At 67.9% G+C, this 14959-nt stretch overlaps 1 protein-coding gene across 1 annotated transcript in view; it reads right to left on the bottom strand.

Moving 5' to 3' along the window:
- The window catches only part of NEURL4 (neuralized E3 ubiquitin protein ligase 4), a 30823-nt gene extending 16849 nt beyond the window's left edge, over window positions 1-13974 (bottom strand). The window contains exons 1-13 of the mRNA XM_068929502.1: window positions 13735-13974; window positions 11511-11913; window positions 10533-10610; window positions 9632-9816; window positions 7258-7369; window positions 6929-7017; window positions 6499-6571; window positions 5710-5980; window positions 4483-4664; window positions 3338-3423; window positions 3080-3242; window positions 1505-1703; window positions 96-172 (exon numbers count right to left, since the gene is read on the bottom strand). Coding sequence (XP_068785603.1) covers window positions 96-172; window positions 1505-1703; window positions 3080-3242; window positions 3338-3423; window positions 4483-4664; window positions 5710-5980; window positions 6499-6571; window positions 6929-7017; window positions 7258-7369; window positions 9632-9816; window positions 10533-10610; window positions 11511-11913; window positions 13735-13974 — 2158 coding nt within the window. The remainder of the gene's footprint in view (window positions 1-95; window positions 173-1504; window positions 1704-3079; window positions 3243-3337; window positions 3424-4482; window positions 4665-5709; window positions 5981-6498; window positions 6572-6928; window positions 7018-7257; window positions 7370-9631; window positions 9817-10532; window positions 10611-11510; window positions 11914-13734) is intronic.
- Between the last annotated feature and the right edge of the window lie 985 nt (window positions 13975-14959).

Below are 14959 nucleotides of genomic sequence, written 5' to 3'. Positions count from 1 at the left end.
GGTGGGGGGCCAGCGGCACCGTGGGGACCCATTCGGCCCCGGCGGCAGCCCGGCTGTCCCCGCGTGTCCCCTCCGCGTCCCCCGTCCCCGCTCACCGGCCTCGATGGAGCCCGACCAGCGATCCACCATCTTCTGGATGACGATCTCGAAGAGCTCGCCGTCCCGCAGCGCCCTGGGGGACGCGGGGGCGTCAGGAGGAGGGGGGACGTGGGGGGACCGTGGGGTGGGGGGGGGGGAGTCCTGGCGGGACCCCCGAGGGGTGGGGGGAGCCGTAGGGGGATATAGAGACCTTGGGGGGGGGGGCACAGAGGGGTCCTGGAGGGCTCCAGGGGGACCCCCAAGGTGCAGTGGGCCCATAGGGAAGTAGGCACCCAGGGTGCGTGTAGGGCTCCTGGGGGGAGGGGAAATGTTGGGGGGGCCACAGAGGACCCCCAAGGCCTAGAGTGGCCAGGGGCCAGTTTGGGGGTACCAGGAGGAGCTTTTAGGGTGCCAGAAGAGGTTTGGGGGTACCAAGGGCAGGTTTGGGGGGGGCAGGAGGAGCTTTTGGGGTACCAGGGGCAGGTTTGGGGGTACCAGGAGGAGCTTTTGAGGTGTCCGGAGCAGGTTTGGGGGTATCAGGGCAGGTTTGGGGGTGCAGGAGGAGCTTTGGGGGTGCCAGGGGCCAGTTTGGGGGTGCAGGAAGAGCTTTTGGGGGTGCCAGGGGCTGGTTTGAGGGTGCAGGAGAAGCTTTTGAGGTGCCAAGGGCTGGTTAGGAGGGGCAGGAAGAGCTTTTGAGGTGTCGGGGTGGTTTGGGGAGTCAGGAGAAGCTTTTGTGGGTATCAGGGGCAGGATTGGGAGGGCAGGAGGAGCTTTTGAGGTGCCCAGGGCTGGTTTGGGGGTGCCAGGGGCTGGCTTGGGGGGGGCAGGAGGAGCTTTTGAGGTGCCAGGGGCAGGTTTGGGGGGACAGGAGAAGCTTTTGGGGGCATCAGGGGCAGGCTTGGGGGTGCAGAAAGAGCTTTTGAGGTGCCAGGGGAGCTCTTGAGGTGCCAGGGGCAGGTTTGGGGGTGCCAGGGGCTGGTTTGGGGGGGGCAGGAGGAGCTTTTGAGGTGCCAGGGACAGGTTTGGGAGTGCAGGAAGAACTTTTGAGGTGCCAGGGGCTGGTTTGGGGGGACAGGAGAAGCTTTTGGGGGCATCAGGGGCAGGCTTGGGGGTGCAGAAAGAGCTTTTGAGGTGCCAGGGGAGCTCTTGAGGTGCCAGGGGCAGGTTTGGGGGTGCCAGGGGCTGGTTTGGGGGGTGCAGGAGGAGCTTTTGAGGTGCCAGGGGCAGGTTTGGGGGTGCCAGGGGCAGGTTTTGGGGGGTGCAGGGACCCCGGGCAGGTTTCGGGAGACCCTGACCGGCTGCAGGTGACGACGGCAGCGGCGTTGGAGCAGCAGCGCAGGGTTGGCTGGGGGGGGGGTCTGGGGTACCCAGGGTGGGTTCACAGCACCCGGGGGGAGATTTTGGGGGGGGGGGAGGGGGCCCTGACCGGTTGGAGATGACGATGGCGTCGTTGAACTCGGAGCGGCAGTTGTGGCGCAGGGCGGTGCGGCCGCCGTTGGTGATGACGGCGTTGGTGCCGTGCAGCTGGTGGAAGCGCAGGTCGCTCAGCGTCCCCCCCGGGGCCGGGCTGCCCGGGGACCCCGGCGTCGGCCCCTCCGAGCCCTCGGTCCCCAGCGCCGCCAGCTCTGCCGGGCGGAGGCACGCCCGGGTCAGGACGTCCCCGTCACCGCCGTCACCACCCCCCGCAGCCGGCCCGGTGCTCCCAAATCCGGCCTCCGGGTCCCTGAGATCCCTGTGACCTTCCCACCCCAACAAAACCTGCACCCCGGTGTCCCCAGGACCCCCAAACCTGCACCTTGGTGTCCCCAGGACCCCCGTGTCCCGCCAAACCTGCACCCCGGTGTCCCCAGGACCCCCAAACCTGCACCCTGGTGTCCCCAGGACCCCCGTGTCCCGCCAAACCTGCACCCCGGTGTCCCCAGGACCCCTAAACCTGCACCCTGGTGCCCCCAGAACCCCCGTGTCCTGCCAAACCTGCACCCTGGTGTCCCCAGGACCCCCAAACCTGCACCCTGGTGTCCCCAGGACCCCCGTGTCCCGCCAAACCTGCACCCCGGTGTCCCCAGGACCCCCAAACCTGCACCTTGGTGTCCCCAGGACCCCCGTGTCCCACCAAACCTGCACCCCAGGGTCCCCAGGACCCCTAAACCTGCACCCTGGTGTCCCCAGGACCCCCGTGTCCCGCCAAACCTGCACCCCGGTGTCCCCAGGACCCCCAAACCTGCACCTTGGTGTCCCCAAGACCCCGTGTCCCACCAAACCTGCACCCCAGGGTCCCCAGGACCCCTAAACCTGCACCCTGGTGCCCCCAGAACCCCCGTGTCCCGCCAAACCTGCACCCTAGTGCCCCCAGGACCCCAAGACCTGCGCCCTGGGGTCCCCAGGACCCCTATGTCTTGCCGAACCTGCACCCCGGTGTCCCCAGAACCCCTAAACCTGCACCCTGGGCTCCCCAGAACCCCTAAACCTGCACCCTGGGGTCCCCAGGACCCTCATGTCCCGCCAAACCTGCACCCTGGTGTCCCCAGGACCCCCAAACCTGCACCCTGGTGACCCCACGACCCCCATGTCTCTCCAAACCGACACCCCGGTGTCCCCAGGACCCCCAAACCTGCACTCTGGGCTCCCCAGAACCCTCATGTCCCGCCAAACCTGTACCCCGGTGTCCCCAGAACCCCTAAACCTGCACCCTGGTGTCCCCAGGACCCACATGTCCCCCCTAAACCACCACCCCGGGGTCCCCAGGACCCCCATGAGTCTTGAAATCTGCACCTCAGTGTCCTATTCCCCCCCCCCAAACCTGCACCCTAGGGTCCCCAGGACCCCTGTGTCCCCCTCCCAACCAGCACCCCACTGTCCCCAAAACCCCCATCATCCCCCAAACCTGCTTTTCGGTGCCCCCAGGACCTCCATTTGCCCCCTAAACCTGCCTTCTACTCGCCCAAAGACCCCCCCCCCAAAACTGGCTGCCCCGCGTCCCCAGGCCCCCGCGTCCCCTCACCGCCGTCGTCCACGATGGTGGCCTGGGCGGCCTGGCCGTAGAGGTCGACGACGGCGTAGACGTTGGGCGGCACGTTCCAGGCGGCGGGGCCCTGCGCCACCCCGTTGACGAAGAAGTGCAGGGTGCCGTCGTCCTTGCGCACCACCCCCACCGTGTCACCCGCCTGCGGGCACAGCCGGCGCGTCACCGCCGAGAGACTCCCCTCCCTTGCCCACGCCCCGCGCCGGCGCGGGGACCCCGGCGTCCGGGCGGGCCCACCTTGAGGCGGTCGAGGTTGTGGCCGTACTCGTCGAGGACCGTGGTGCCGTTGTGCATCACTCCGTTGCCCGTCATCATCCAGGTCCCTGCGGGGACGGGGACAGGGGCGGGGTGGCAACGTGCCCCACGGAGGGGACGGCGTGACCCCCACCCTGGGAGCAGGGGGGACAGGGAGCATGGGGGACCCCTAAAAGTGGCTGAGGACAACTCCAGGAGCTTAGCAGAGACTGTGGAGGGGCTGAGGACACCCTGGGGACACTCAAGGGTGGCTGAAGACACCTAGAAGGGGTGGGGAACACCCTGGGGTGGCTGTGGACCCCCTGGGGACACCCAAGAAGGGCTGGGGGCATCTTAGGAAGACCCAGGAGGAGCTAGGGACATCTTAGGGAGTGTTGGGGACACCCATGAGGAGCTGGGGACCTCCCGAGGAGGGCTGGGACACCCTAGGGACACCCAAGAAGGGCTGGGGGCATCCTAGGGAGACCCAGGAGGAGCTGCGGACATCCTAGGGAGAGTTGGGGACACCCAGGAGGGGCTAGGGACCCCCCCAGAGGAGCTAGGGACCCACAATGAGTGTTTGGGAGCCGCAGGAAGCATTGGGTGCCCTGGGGACACCCCCGAGAGCCCTGGGGACCCCATGGGGACAGTAGGCACATCTTGGGGAGCATTAGGAACCCCTGGGGAGGGGGTGGATCCCAAGGGGAACCCTGGGGACCTCCAGGAGATGGCAGGGACCCCACAGGGAGCCCCCAGGACCCCCCTGGGATAGGAGAGACCCCCCCCCAGGGAGCCCCAGTGACACCCACAGAGACAGCACAGACCCCCCAGGAAGCCCCAGGGGCACCACCAAGAAGGGCAGGGACCCTCCTGGGAACCCTGGGGACACCCCCAAGGAGGGCAGGGACCCCAGAGGAAGCCCCGGGACATCCCCAAGGAGGGCAGGAAGCCCTGGGGACCCCCAAGGAGGGCAGGAAGCCCAGAGGGAGCCCCAGGGACCCCCCCGGGGAGGGCAGAGAACCCCGAGGGAGCCCCAAGGAGGGCAGGGAGCCCAGAGGAAGTCCTGAGGACACCCCCAAGGAGGGCAGAGACTCCCCCAGAGAGAAGAGGGACCCTCAGGGAGCCCCGGGAGCCCCCCCCAGACCCACCTGAGCGGAGGTTGGTCATGGTGGAGGGCAGCTGGAGGTAAGCGGGGTTGTGGGTGGTGACGCCGATCTCGATGGAGCCGGCCCACTTGTCGACCATCTTGTCGATGCGCACCTGGAAGAGCTCGTTGTCGCGCAGCGCCCGGCCGCTGAGCACCACGCCGTGGTTGAAGTCGTCGGTGGCACTGGGGGCGCGAGGGACAACCGGGTCAGCGAGGACGGCGGGACAAGGACGCAGCGGGACGGCAACCCGGGGAGAGCAGGGACACGGAGCGCGGGGACGTAGGGTCAACAAGGACACGGCGGGGACGGCGACGGCCATGAGTGCGGACACGGGATGCAAGGACACGGTGGGGGGACAAGGACACGGGGGACAGTGACACAGAGCTGCCACAACGTCCTCATCCTCCTCGTCTCCGCATCTTTGCCTTTCTCTTTTTTACGTCCTTGTCCCTTTGTGTCCCTACAGGCACCACGCTGCTGTCCCCATGTCCCCGTCCTCTCCCATAGCCCTGTCCCCAGGCCATCCCATGCCACCGTGCGTCCCTGTGGTCACAGCACTGTCCCTGTGTCTCTCGTGTCCTTGTCTGTGGTGCGCGTCCCTAACTCGGGTACAGAAACGTCTCTGACACTCCTGTGTGCCCCCAAGAGTGGCCACGAGTCTGTCCCCATGTCCCTAGAATTGCTCCCACATCCCGCCTGTCCCGCGTGATCGTCCGTCCGCAGGACTGTTCTCATGTCCACGGTGTCTCTGTCCACCCTGCGTGTCCTTAACTGTAGCCGCAGGACTGTCCCCTTGTCCCTGCGTCCCACTCACGCGGCCCTGATGGTGACCACAGCGCTGCCACCACGTCTACGTCTCACCTGCGTACTCCTGATGCTGACCAGAGGATCATCTCCACGTTCCTGTTCCATCTACGCGTCCCTAACAGTGACCACAAGACTGCCCCGTGTTCCTGTGTCCCACCTGTGCGCCCCGATGGTGACCACAGGACCCTCCCCAGGTCCCTGCCCCACCTCTGCATCCAACTGTGACCACAGATCCATCCCCGTGCCTGTGTCCCACCTGCGCGTCCCTGGAGGTGACCACAGGACCACGTCCCTGTCCACCCTGCGTGACCCCACATCCCCCGTGTCCCTGTCCCCCTCAGCATGTCCCTGACCGTGGCCACAGGGCCGTCCCGGCGTCCCCACCTCCCTCCTCGTCCCCGTCCCCGCGGCGTGGCTCACTGTGGCCGCAGGGCCGTGCGCCCCTCGTTGACGATGGCGGCCTTCTGCCCGCAGTTGGGGTGGAAGAGGAGGCGGTCGGGGTCGGGCTCGGGGACGCCGGGGGGCTCGAGGGGACGCCGGCCCCCCTCGGGGGACAGCGCCCGCAGGATGGCGTTGTTGCGCCGCAGCCGGTCGCTGTGGTTGTGGTTGTGCACGATGGTCACCTTCACCGCCATGCCGTAGAGGTCCACCACGCCGTACACCACCAGCGGCGTCAGCGTCGTGGCCACCCCTGGGGACGGGGACGTCATCGAGGGCTGCGCCAGGGGGCCCCACCGTGCTCCTTCCCTGCCCCGGGGTGCTGGCACAAGGGACACCCTGCTATGGGGACATCACTGAAGACCACGTCCAGGTCTCCTGCCCGCTCCAGGGCAACCTTGCTATAGGGAAGTCACCAAGGACCGTGTTGGGGGCCCATGTGTCCCCTTCCCGATCCACGGTGCTGGCATGGGGGGACACCCTGCTACGGGGACGTTACTAAGGGTCACATTAGGGTCTTCCACGTCCCTTATCTGGTTTTGGCCACCAACATAGAGAGAATCGCAGGGACGACGATGTCACCGAGGGCCGCGATGGAGTCCTCCAGGTCCCCTGCCTGTCCCAGGGTGCTGGCACGGGGGACGTGCCACTATGGGACGCCACCAACAGCTCGGCCGGGGTCCCCTGCGTCCCCTGCCCGCCCCAGGACGCCAGCAGAGGGGACACCCCGGGGACAGGGACGTCACCGGCAGCCCCCGAGCGTCCCCCCACCTTGGTCGACGCCGTTGATGTAGAAGTGCAGCGCGTTGTTGGGTTTCCTCGTCAGCCCGATGTGGTCCCCTTCCTGGGTGGGGAGAGGACACGGTGTTGGCGGGGGGGACGCACGGGTGGCAGAGGACATCCAAACACCCCCCATGGGGGTCCCAGGGGTGTCCGGGAGCACCCAAACACCCACACGGGCGCCCCAAAGACATTACGGGTCTTGGCATCTCCCAGACACCACCAAAAAACCCTATAAGGTCCTGCAGAATGATCTAACGTTTTCTCTATCCGTCGTGGAGCCTCCACCCACCCACGCGGGTCCTAAAGGGATCGGGGAGGATTTGGGGGGTCCTGGGAGCCCATAGCATCCATGAGGGTCCCCAAGGGGGGATGTAGGACCACCAAACCCCCCTGAAAAAGGTGGTGGGGGGGGGGTCACCTGCAGCTCGTCGAGGCTGAACTCGCAGTACTCGCGGCGCGTGCCCTTGCCGTTGGTGAGGATCCCACAGCCGCTCATCATGATGGTGCCTAGAAAAAGGGGTGGGGGGACAATGAGACAAGGGACCCAGGCGTCCGGGAACCCCCCCACACACACACACCCTCCTGGGGCTGGGGGTGCATCCAGGCACCGCCAGGGACCCCTTCTCCTGGAGATGAGAGGGACCACACAGTGACCCCCACCACAGATGTGGGGGCCTGTTCACCTCCCCAAGGGACCCTGGTGTCCGGTCCCATCCCCCGCTAGGGACCCAGGCGTCCGGGACCCACCGGAGCGCAGGTTGGTCATGGTGGCGGGGTACTCGAGGCTGTTGGGGTTGTGCGCCGTCACCCCGATCTCGATGGAGCCCGACCACTTGTCCACCAGCTTGTCGATGCGGATCTGGGGGACGGGGCAGGGGGCATGTGGGGTGGGGGGACGCTACCAGGACCCCCTTGACCCACCTCCAATGACCCCCAAGTTCTCCTTGAGCTCCCCAAAAAACCCCAAATTCTCTCAAGCCCCCCCAGCTTCTTCTACGTGCACCAGGTTGCCCTTCCACCCCCTCAAAATCCACTCCTGTTGCCCCCAGGATGGCCCTGGACTCCTAAATGGTCCCCAGGAAGCCCCCCAGGACTGTCCCACACCCCCAGAAACCCCTCAGGACCTCCAGGGCTCCCCTAGAACCTTACATACCCCCTAGCTGCCCCCAAAACTCCCATAACACTCCCCAAAATCCTCTCAGGTCCCCTGAACGACTCCTGTGAGGCCCAGATATCCATCAAGTTCTTCAGATGCTTCCAAAGATCCCCGTAACACTCCCCAGAAACACCCCCCAGGCCCCCTAAATACCCCCCAACACTTCCAGAAACCTTCGAGGATCCCTAGATGCTCCTGAAGGCCCCCACAGCATTTCCCAAGACCCCCCCCAAGCCGACCCTAAGACCCCACAGGAGCCCCCCAAGCCCCCCCCTGTAGTGCTCCTCAGGACTCCCCCCCAAGGCCGCTGCATATCCCCCAGGATGCCTAGAGACCTCTCAAGCTCCCTAGATGCTTCCCAAAACCCCCCAAAGCGTTCCCCAGGAGCCCCCCAGGCTCCTGAGCTGCCCCCAGGCTCCCTGGGACCCTCTAGGACACCCATAACGTTCTCCAGGACACTGCAGCACCACCAGATGTGCTCCAGGACCCCCACAACACTCAAGAGCCTTCCAGGGCCCCCTAGATGCTTCCTAGGACCTCCCATAAGGCTCTCTAGGACCCCCCAGGCCCCCAAATTGCCTGCCCAGACTCCCAAGCTGCTCCCTAGGACCCACCAGACCTCCAAGTTGCCCCCCAGGAACCCCTCAGAACACTCCCCAGTCCCCCCAAGCTGCCCCCTAAGCCCCTCGGGGTCACCTAAGCTGCCCTCAGGACCCACCAGACCTCCAAGTTGCCCCCCAGGACCCTCTCCTAGATCCCGCAGCCCCCCAAGCTGCCCCCTGAGCCTCTCGGGATCACCCAAGACGCCCCTCAGGACCCACCAGACCCCCAGAACACTCCCCAGTCCCCCAAGCTGCCCCCTGAGCCCCTCGGGGTCACCCAAGATGCCCCTCAGGACCCACCAGACCTCCAAGCCACCCCCCAGGACCCCCACCCCCAGATCCCCCAGCCCAAGCTGCCCCCTGAGCCCCTCGGGGTCACCCAAGATGCCCCTCAGGACCCACCAGACCTCCAAGCCACCCCCCAGGACCCCCACCCCCAGATCCCCCAGCCCCCCAAGCTGCCCCCTGAGCCTCTCAGGACCCACCAGACCTCCAAACCACCCCCCAGGACCCCCACCCCCAGATCCTCCAGCCCAAGCTGCCCCCTGAGCCCCTCGGGGTCACCCAAGATGCCCCTCAGGACCCACCAGACCTCCAAGCCACCCCCCAGGACCCCCACCCCCAGATCCCCCAGCCCCCCAAGCTGCCCCCTGAGCCCCTCAGGACCCACCAGACCTCCAAACCACCCCCCAGGACCCCCACCCCCAGATCCTCCAGCCCCCCAAGCTGGCCCCCTGAGCCCCTCGGGGTCACCCAAGATGTCCCTCAGGACCCACCAGACCTCCAAGCCACCCCCCAGGACCCCCACCCCCAGATCCCCCAGCCCCCCAAGCTGCCCCCTGAGCCCCTCGGGGTCACCCAAGATGCCCCTCAGGACCCACCAGACCTCCAAGCCACCCCCCAGGACCCCCACCCCCAGATCCCCCAGCCCCCCAAGCTGCCCCCTGAGCCTCTCAGGACCCACCAGACCTCCAAACCACCCCCCAGGACCCCCACCCCCAGATCCCCCAGCCCAAGCTGCCCCCTGAGCCCCTCGGGGTCACCCAAGATGCCCCTCAGGACCCACCAGACCTCCAAACCACCCCCCAGGACCCCCACCCCCAGATCCTCCAGCCCAAGCTGCCCCCTGAGCCCCTCGGGGTCACCCAAGACGCCCCTCAGGACCCACCAGACCTCCAAGCCACCCCCCAGGACCCCCACCCCCAGATCCCCCAGCCCCCCAAGCTGCCCCCTGAGCCCCTCAGGACCCACCAGACCTCCAAACCACCCCCCAGGACCCCCACCCCCAGATCCTCCAGCCCCCCAAGCTGCCCCCTGAGCCCCCTCGGGGTCACCCAAGCGGCCCCCCCCCGGCCCCCCCCACCTCGAACATCTCGCCGTCGCGCAGGGGCCGGTTGGTGAGGACAACGCCGTTGTTGAACTCGTCGAGCGGCCGCCGGCGCTCGGCCGTCTTGTGCCCGTTGCTGAGCTTGATGAGGGCGCCGCACTTCTCGTGGAAGAGCAGCGCCTCGTTGGAGGTGGGCGGTGCCGGCCCCGCCCACGCCGCCCCTGGGGGCGGGGCCTGTCAGGGACACCGCCCACCACACCCGGCTCCGCCCCCCCCAGCTGGGCTCAGAGCTGCCTGCTAGGACAGGCCCCGCCCCCTAAGAACAGCCTCTGACAGAGGCTCCGCCCCTACCCAGACAAGCCCCACCCCATGGGGATAGCCCCACCCCCTGGGAATGGCCCCACCCACATCCAGACTGGCCCCACCCCCTGGGAATGGCCCCACCCACACCCAGACAGGCCCCACCTCCTTAGCAGGCCCCACCACCAGACAGGCAGTCCCCCCCAGACAGGCCCCACCCCCCACATGGATAGTCCCAGCCCCCTGGGAATGGCCCCACCCACATCCAGACAAGCCCCTCCCCCTGAATAGGTCCCACCCCCCCCAGCCAGGCAGTCCCCACTGGACAGGCCCCGCCCCCTTGGGAAGGCCCTGCCCCCCCACCTGGATAGTCCCAGCCCCCTGGGAGTAGCCCCACCCCCCCCCAGGCAGAGTTGGACATGGACCCGCCCCTCATGCCAGGCCCCGCCCCCAGGGACAGGCCCCACCCCCCACAAGTAGGCAAGGCCAGGCAGGGCTCCACCCACCAGCATAAACCCCACCCCCAGGGACAGGCTCCACCCACCCAGGTGGCAGTGCCCAGCCCTGGCCCCACCCTCCAGCCCTGGCTCCACCTCCCTCAGCCCTGGCCCCGCCCCCTCGGGGGGGGGTCACTCACCCCCCTCAGGGTCCAGGCTGTCGGGGAACTTGTCAGGACGCGGCTGGGCCCGGGGGGGGGCCGGGGCGGGGGGCAGCGCTGGGGGGGGGGCACTGTCACCCGCAGCTCCCAGTGCCCCCCAACACCCTCCCAGTGCTCCCAGTGCCCCCCAACCCCCCCAACACCCTCCCAGTGCTCCCCAACACCCTCCCAGTGCTCCCAGTACCCCCTCAACAACCTCCCAGTGCTCCCAGTGTCCCCCAACACCCTCCCAACAACCTCCCAGTGCTCCCAACCCCCCCAACACCCTCCCAGTGCCCCCCAACACCCTCCCAACAACCTCCCAGTGCCCCCCAACACCCTCCCAGTGCTCCCAGGGCCCCCCCAACACCCTCCCAGGGCCCCCCCCAGCACCCCCTCAACAACTTCCCAGTGCTCCCAGTGCCCCCCAACACCCTCCCAGTGCTCCCCCAACACCCTCCCAAGTGCTCTCCACCCTGCACCAGCGGCCGCCAGCAGCCCCCCAACCCCTTCCCAGTGCCCCCAGCAGTTCCTAAATACCCTCCCAGTACCCCCAGTATCTCTCAAACCCCTTCCCAGCGCCCCCTGCAGCCCCCAAACGCCATCCCAGCCCCCCCAGCAGCCCCCAAACCCCTTCCCAGCACCCCTCGCAGCCCCTAAATACCCTCTCAGTGTCCCCAGTATTCCCCAAATGCCCTCCCAGTGCTCCCAATGGCCCCCAACAGCCTTCCCAGCACTCTCAGCTGCCCCTAAATACCCTCCCGCTACCCCCAGAATCCTCCAAACGCCATCCCAGTGCCCCCCACAGCCCCCAAACGCCATCCCAGTGCCCCCCACAGCCCCCCAATGCCCTCCCAGTGCCCCCAGTATCTCTCAAACCCCTTCCCAGCGCCCCCCGCAGCCCCCAAACGCCATCCCAGCACCCCCAGCAGCCCCTAAAGGCCCTCCCAGCGCCACCCCCCCCCCCACTCCGGTTACCTTGGAGGGGGGGCGCGGCGGGCGGGAGGGGGGGCGCGGGCGGCGGGGGCGGCCCGGGCGCCTCGGGGGGCACCACGGTGACCTGGGTGCACTTGCCGTAGAGGTCGACGACGGCCCAGACGCGAGGGGGGAGCCCGGCGGCCGCCACCCCCCAGTCGCGCCCGTTGACCCAGAGGCGCAGCTCGCCCCCGGGGGTGGCCTGCACCCCGACGCGGTCGCCCTCGCCCAGCGCGTCCAGGTCGGGCCCGAAGTCCTCGCGCAGCGAGCGCCCGTCGCGCAGCACCGAGCAGCCCGACACCACCCACGAGCCCCCGCGCAGGCCCGTGGCGCTGCTGGGGAAGTCGAGCTCGGCCGGGTCCAGCGCCGTCACCCCCACCTCGATGGAGCCGCTCCACGAGTTCACCTGAAAACAGCAAGAAACCATAAATTAATAACACGTAATCATCGTTATTATTAACATCTCGCACACGGGATTCGGCGGCGCCAGGGGAGGCCGGCGGTGGCGGTTCGCGTCACCCCGATGCCGGCGGTTCCTGTGGCACGAAACAGCTAGACGTTGGGGTTCATGTTACCCCAGTCTCAGGGGTTCGTGTCACCCACACGCAGGGGGTTGTGGCACCCTGATATGGGGCGTCCTCGAGGTTCATATTACCCCAGTCTCAGGGGTTCGTGTCACCCACACACAGGGGGTTGTGTCACCCTGATGTGGGGTGTCCTCGGGGTTCATATTACCCCAGTCTCAGGGGTTCGTGTCACCCACACACAGGGGGTTGTGTCACCCTGATATGGGGCGGCCTCGGGGTTCATATTACCCCAGTCTCAGGGGTTCGTGTCACCCACACGCAGGGGGTTGTGTCACCCTGATGTGGGGCGTCCTCGAGGTTCATATTACCCCAGTCTCAGGGGTTCGTGTCACCCACACGCAGGGGGTTGTGGCACCCTGATATGGGGCGTCCTCGGGGTTCATATTACCCCAGTCTCAGGGGTTCGTGTCACCCACACGCAGGGGGTTGCAGCACCCTGATATGGGGGGTCCCCGGGATGCAATACACTCGGATATCAGGGTTCATATTACCGCAGTCTCAGGGATTCGTGTCACCCGGACGCAAGGGTTTGTAACAGCTTGGGGGGGGGGGGTGTCTTGAAGTGTGGGACACCGGGAGAACGGAGTTCATGTCACCCAGACGCAGGGGTTTGCATCACCTCGATACAGGGGGTTCCCGGGGTGCAGAACACCCGAACATCAGGGTTCCTACTACCCCGATCGCAGGGGCTCACGTCACCCGGACGCAGGGGTTTGCATCACCCCAATACACCGGGCGTCCCCAGGCTGAGGGACACCCGAACATCAGGGTTCATATTACCCCAATCGCAGGGGTGTGCGTCACCCGAACCTCGAGGTTTGCGTCACCCTCACACGCAAGGGGTCCCCGGGGTGTGCGACACCCGGACGCCGGGGATCCCCATGGGGCTCTGCGGGAAACCCCTGTCCCCCCCCCCGGCAGCACAATCCTCCCCCCCCCCCGGCAACACCCGGTATCCCCCTCTGCCCGTCCCAGTTCTCCCAGTCCCCCCATGGTCTCCCTCCCCCGTTCCAGTTACCCCCAGACCCCCACAGCTCCTCTCACCCCAGTTACCCCTTCCTGCACCCCAACTGCCCCCCCGTTACCCCCATCACCTCCTTCTGCCACCCAATTAGCCCCCAGTTACCCCTCCCCAACCCATTATTCCCCAGTTGCCCTTCCCCCGCCCCAGTTGCCTCCAGTTGCCCTTCCCCCGCCCCAGTTGCCCTTCCCCCGCCCCAGTTGCCTCCAGTTGCCCTTCCCCCGCCCCAGTTGCCCCTCCCCCACCCCAGTGGCTCCCCAGTCACCCCTCCCCCACCCCAGTTAACCCTCCCCTGCCCCAGTTGCGCCCCAGTTTACCCCTCCCCCACCCCAGTTAACCCTCCCTTGCCCCAGTGGCCCCCCAGTTTACCCCTCCCCCACCCCAGTGGCTCTCCAGTCACCTCTTCCCCACCCCAGTTGCCCCCCAGTTTACCCCTCCCCCACCCCAGTTAACCCTCCCCTGCCCCAGTGGCCCCCCAGTTTACCCCTCCCCCACCCCAGTTAACCCTCCCCTGCCCCAGTGGCCCCCCAGTTTACCCCTCCCCCGCCCCAGTTTACCCCACAACCCCCCCTTCCCCCGCCGCCGCCGCCCGCAGGGACCCCGCAGCCCCCGCCGGTACCTTGCGGTCGATGCGGACGGTGAAGACGCGGCCGGGCCGCAGCGGGTCGCGGCTCAGCACCAGCCCGTGGTTGAACTCCTGGCCCGGTTGGGCCCGGGCGGCGCTCCGGCCTCCCTGCGACAGCGACACCAGCTTGCCGGTGCGCGGGTGGAGCTCGCCGGGACCCCCCGAGCCCGGCCCCGGCCCCGGTCCTGGCCCCGGACCCCCCCCCGCCGCCCCGCCGGGGCCCGGCGCCGCCATCGCCCTGCGCCGCCGCCGCCGCCGCGCTTCACGGCACCGGCGGCAACGGCTGCCGTCAAGCGCGGCTTTCGCGACGCTTTACGGCGGCGGCGTTCGGCCGGCTGCCCTCCTGCCGGCGGGCGCGGGAGCTGGCCGGCGCTTCGCGACACGCCGCTAAGCGAGGAACGCCTTCCTCGCTTTACGACAGCGTGGCAGCTGGCTTGGTAGGGCTGGCTGAGGTGGGGAGGGGGGCTTCTTTACGACGTTGTCGCGCTGCCGCCGCCGCTCTCCTTGACGGCAGCGTGGCGCGCAGGGGCGCCAGCCCCCGCAACGGTTGCCATGGGCACGGGGCCCGGCCTGGCAACAGGCGACAACAATAGGCTAATTAGCCGGCGCTAATTAGCGCGGGGAGAGCGCGGCCGTTGGCAGGCCCCGTGCTGGCGAGCAGGAGGCGGGGCGGCTAATTAGTGCCCGGAAGCCACCCCTTCATTAGCGCCTTCATTAGCTGTCAGCGCTAATTAAGAGTTAACGAGCAAGTAATTAACGGTTAATTAAAGGCGGAGGGCGGAGCGAGTGGGGGCGCAGTGCTGGGCGGGGCCTCGCGGCCGACGCTTCTCCCCGCCTCCCTCATTAGCGCAGCCGCTAATTAGGTTAATGAGGCCCCGCCCCCTCCGCCACCCCCACGCCGGGCCGCGGCCGCCAGGTGGCGCCGGCAGCTGCGCCCGGACGCCTGGGCCCCCCGGGCGCCGTGTCCCCCCATCCCCGTGTCCCCCCCATCCCGGTGTCTCCCCCATCCCCGTGTCCCCCCATCCCGGTGTCCCCCCATCCCGGTGTCCCCATCTGTCCCCATCCCGGTGTCCCCGCATCCCTGTGTCCCCATGTGTCCCCGTGTCCCCGTGTCCCCCCATCCCGGTGTCCCCGTGTCCCCCCCATCCCCGTGTCCCCCCATCCCGGTGTCCTCATCTGTCCCCATCCCAGTGTCCCCGTGTCCCCCCATCCCAGTGTC

This window comes from Struthio camelus, unplaced genomic scaffold (assembly GCF_040807025.1).
Source record: "Struthio camelus isolate bStrCam1 unplaced genomic scaffold, bStrCam1.hap1 HAP1_SCAFFOLD_87, whole genome shotgun sequence".
Lineage (NCBI taxonomy): Eukaryota > Metazoa > Chordata > Aves > Struthioniformes > Struthionidae > Struthio > Struthio camelus.
Note: the sequence above shows the minus strand (reverse complement) of the source record. Positions and strands in the feature narration are given on the sequence as shown.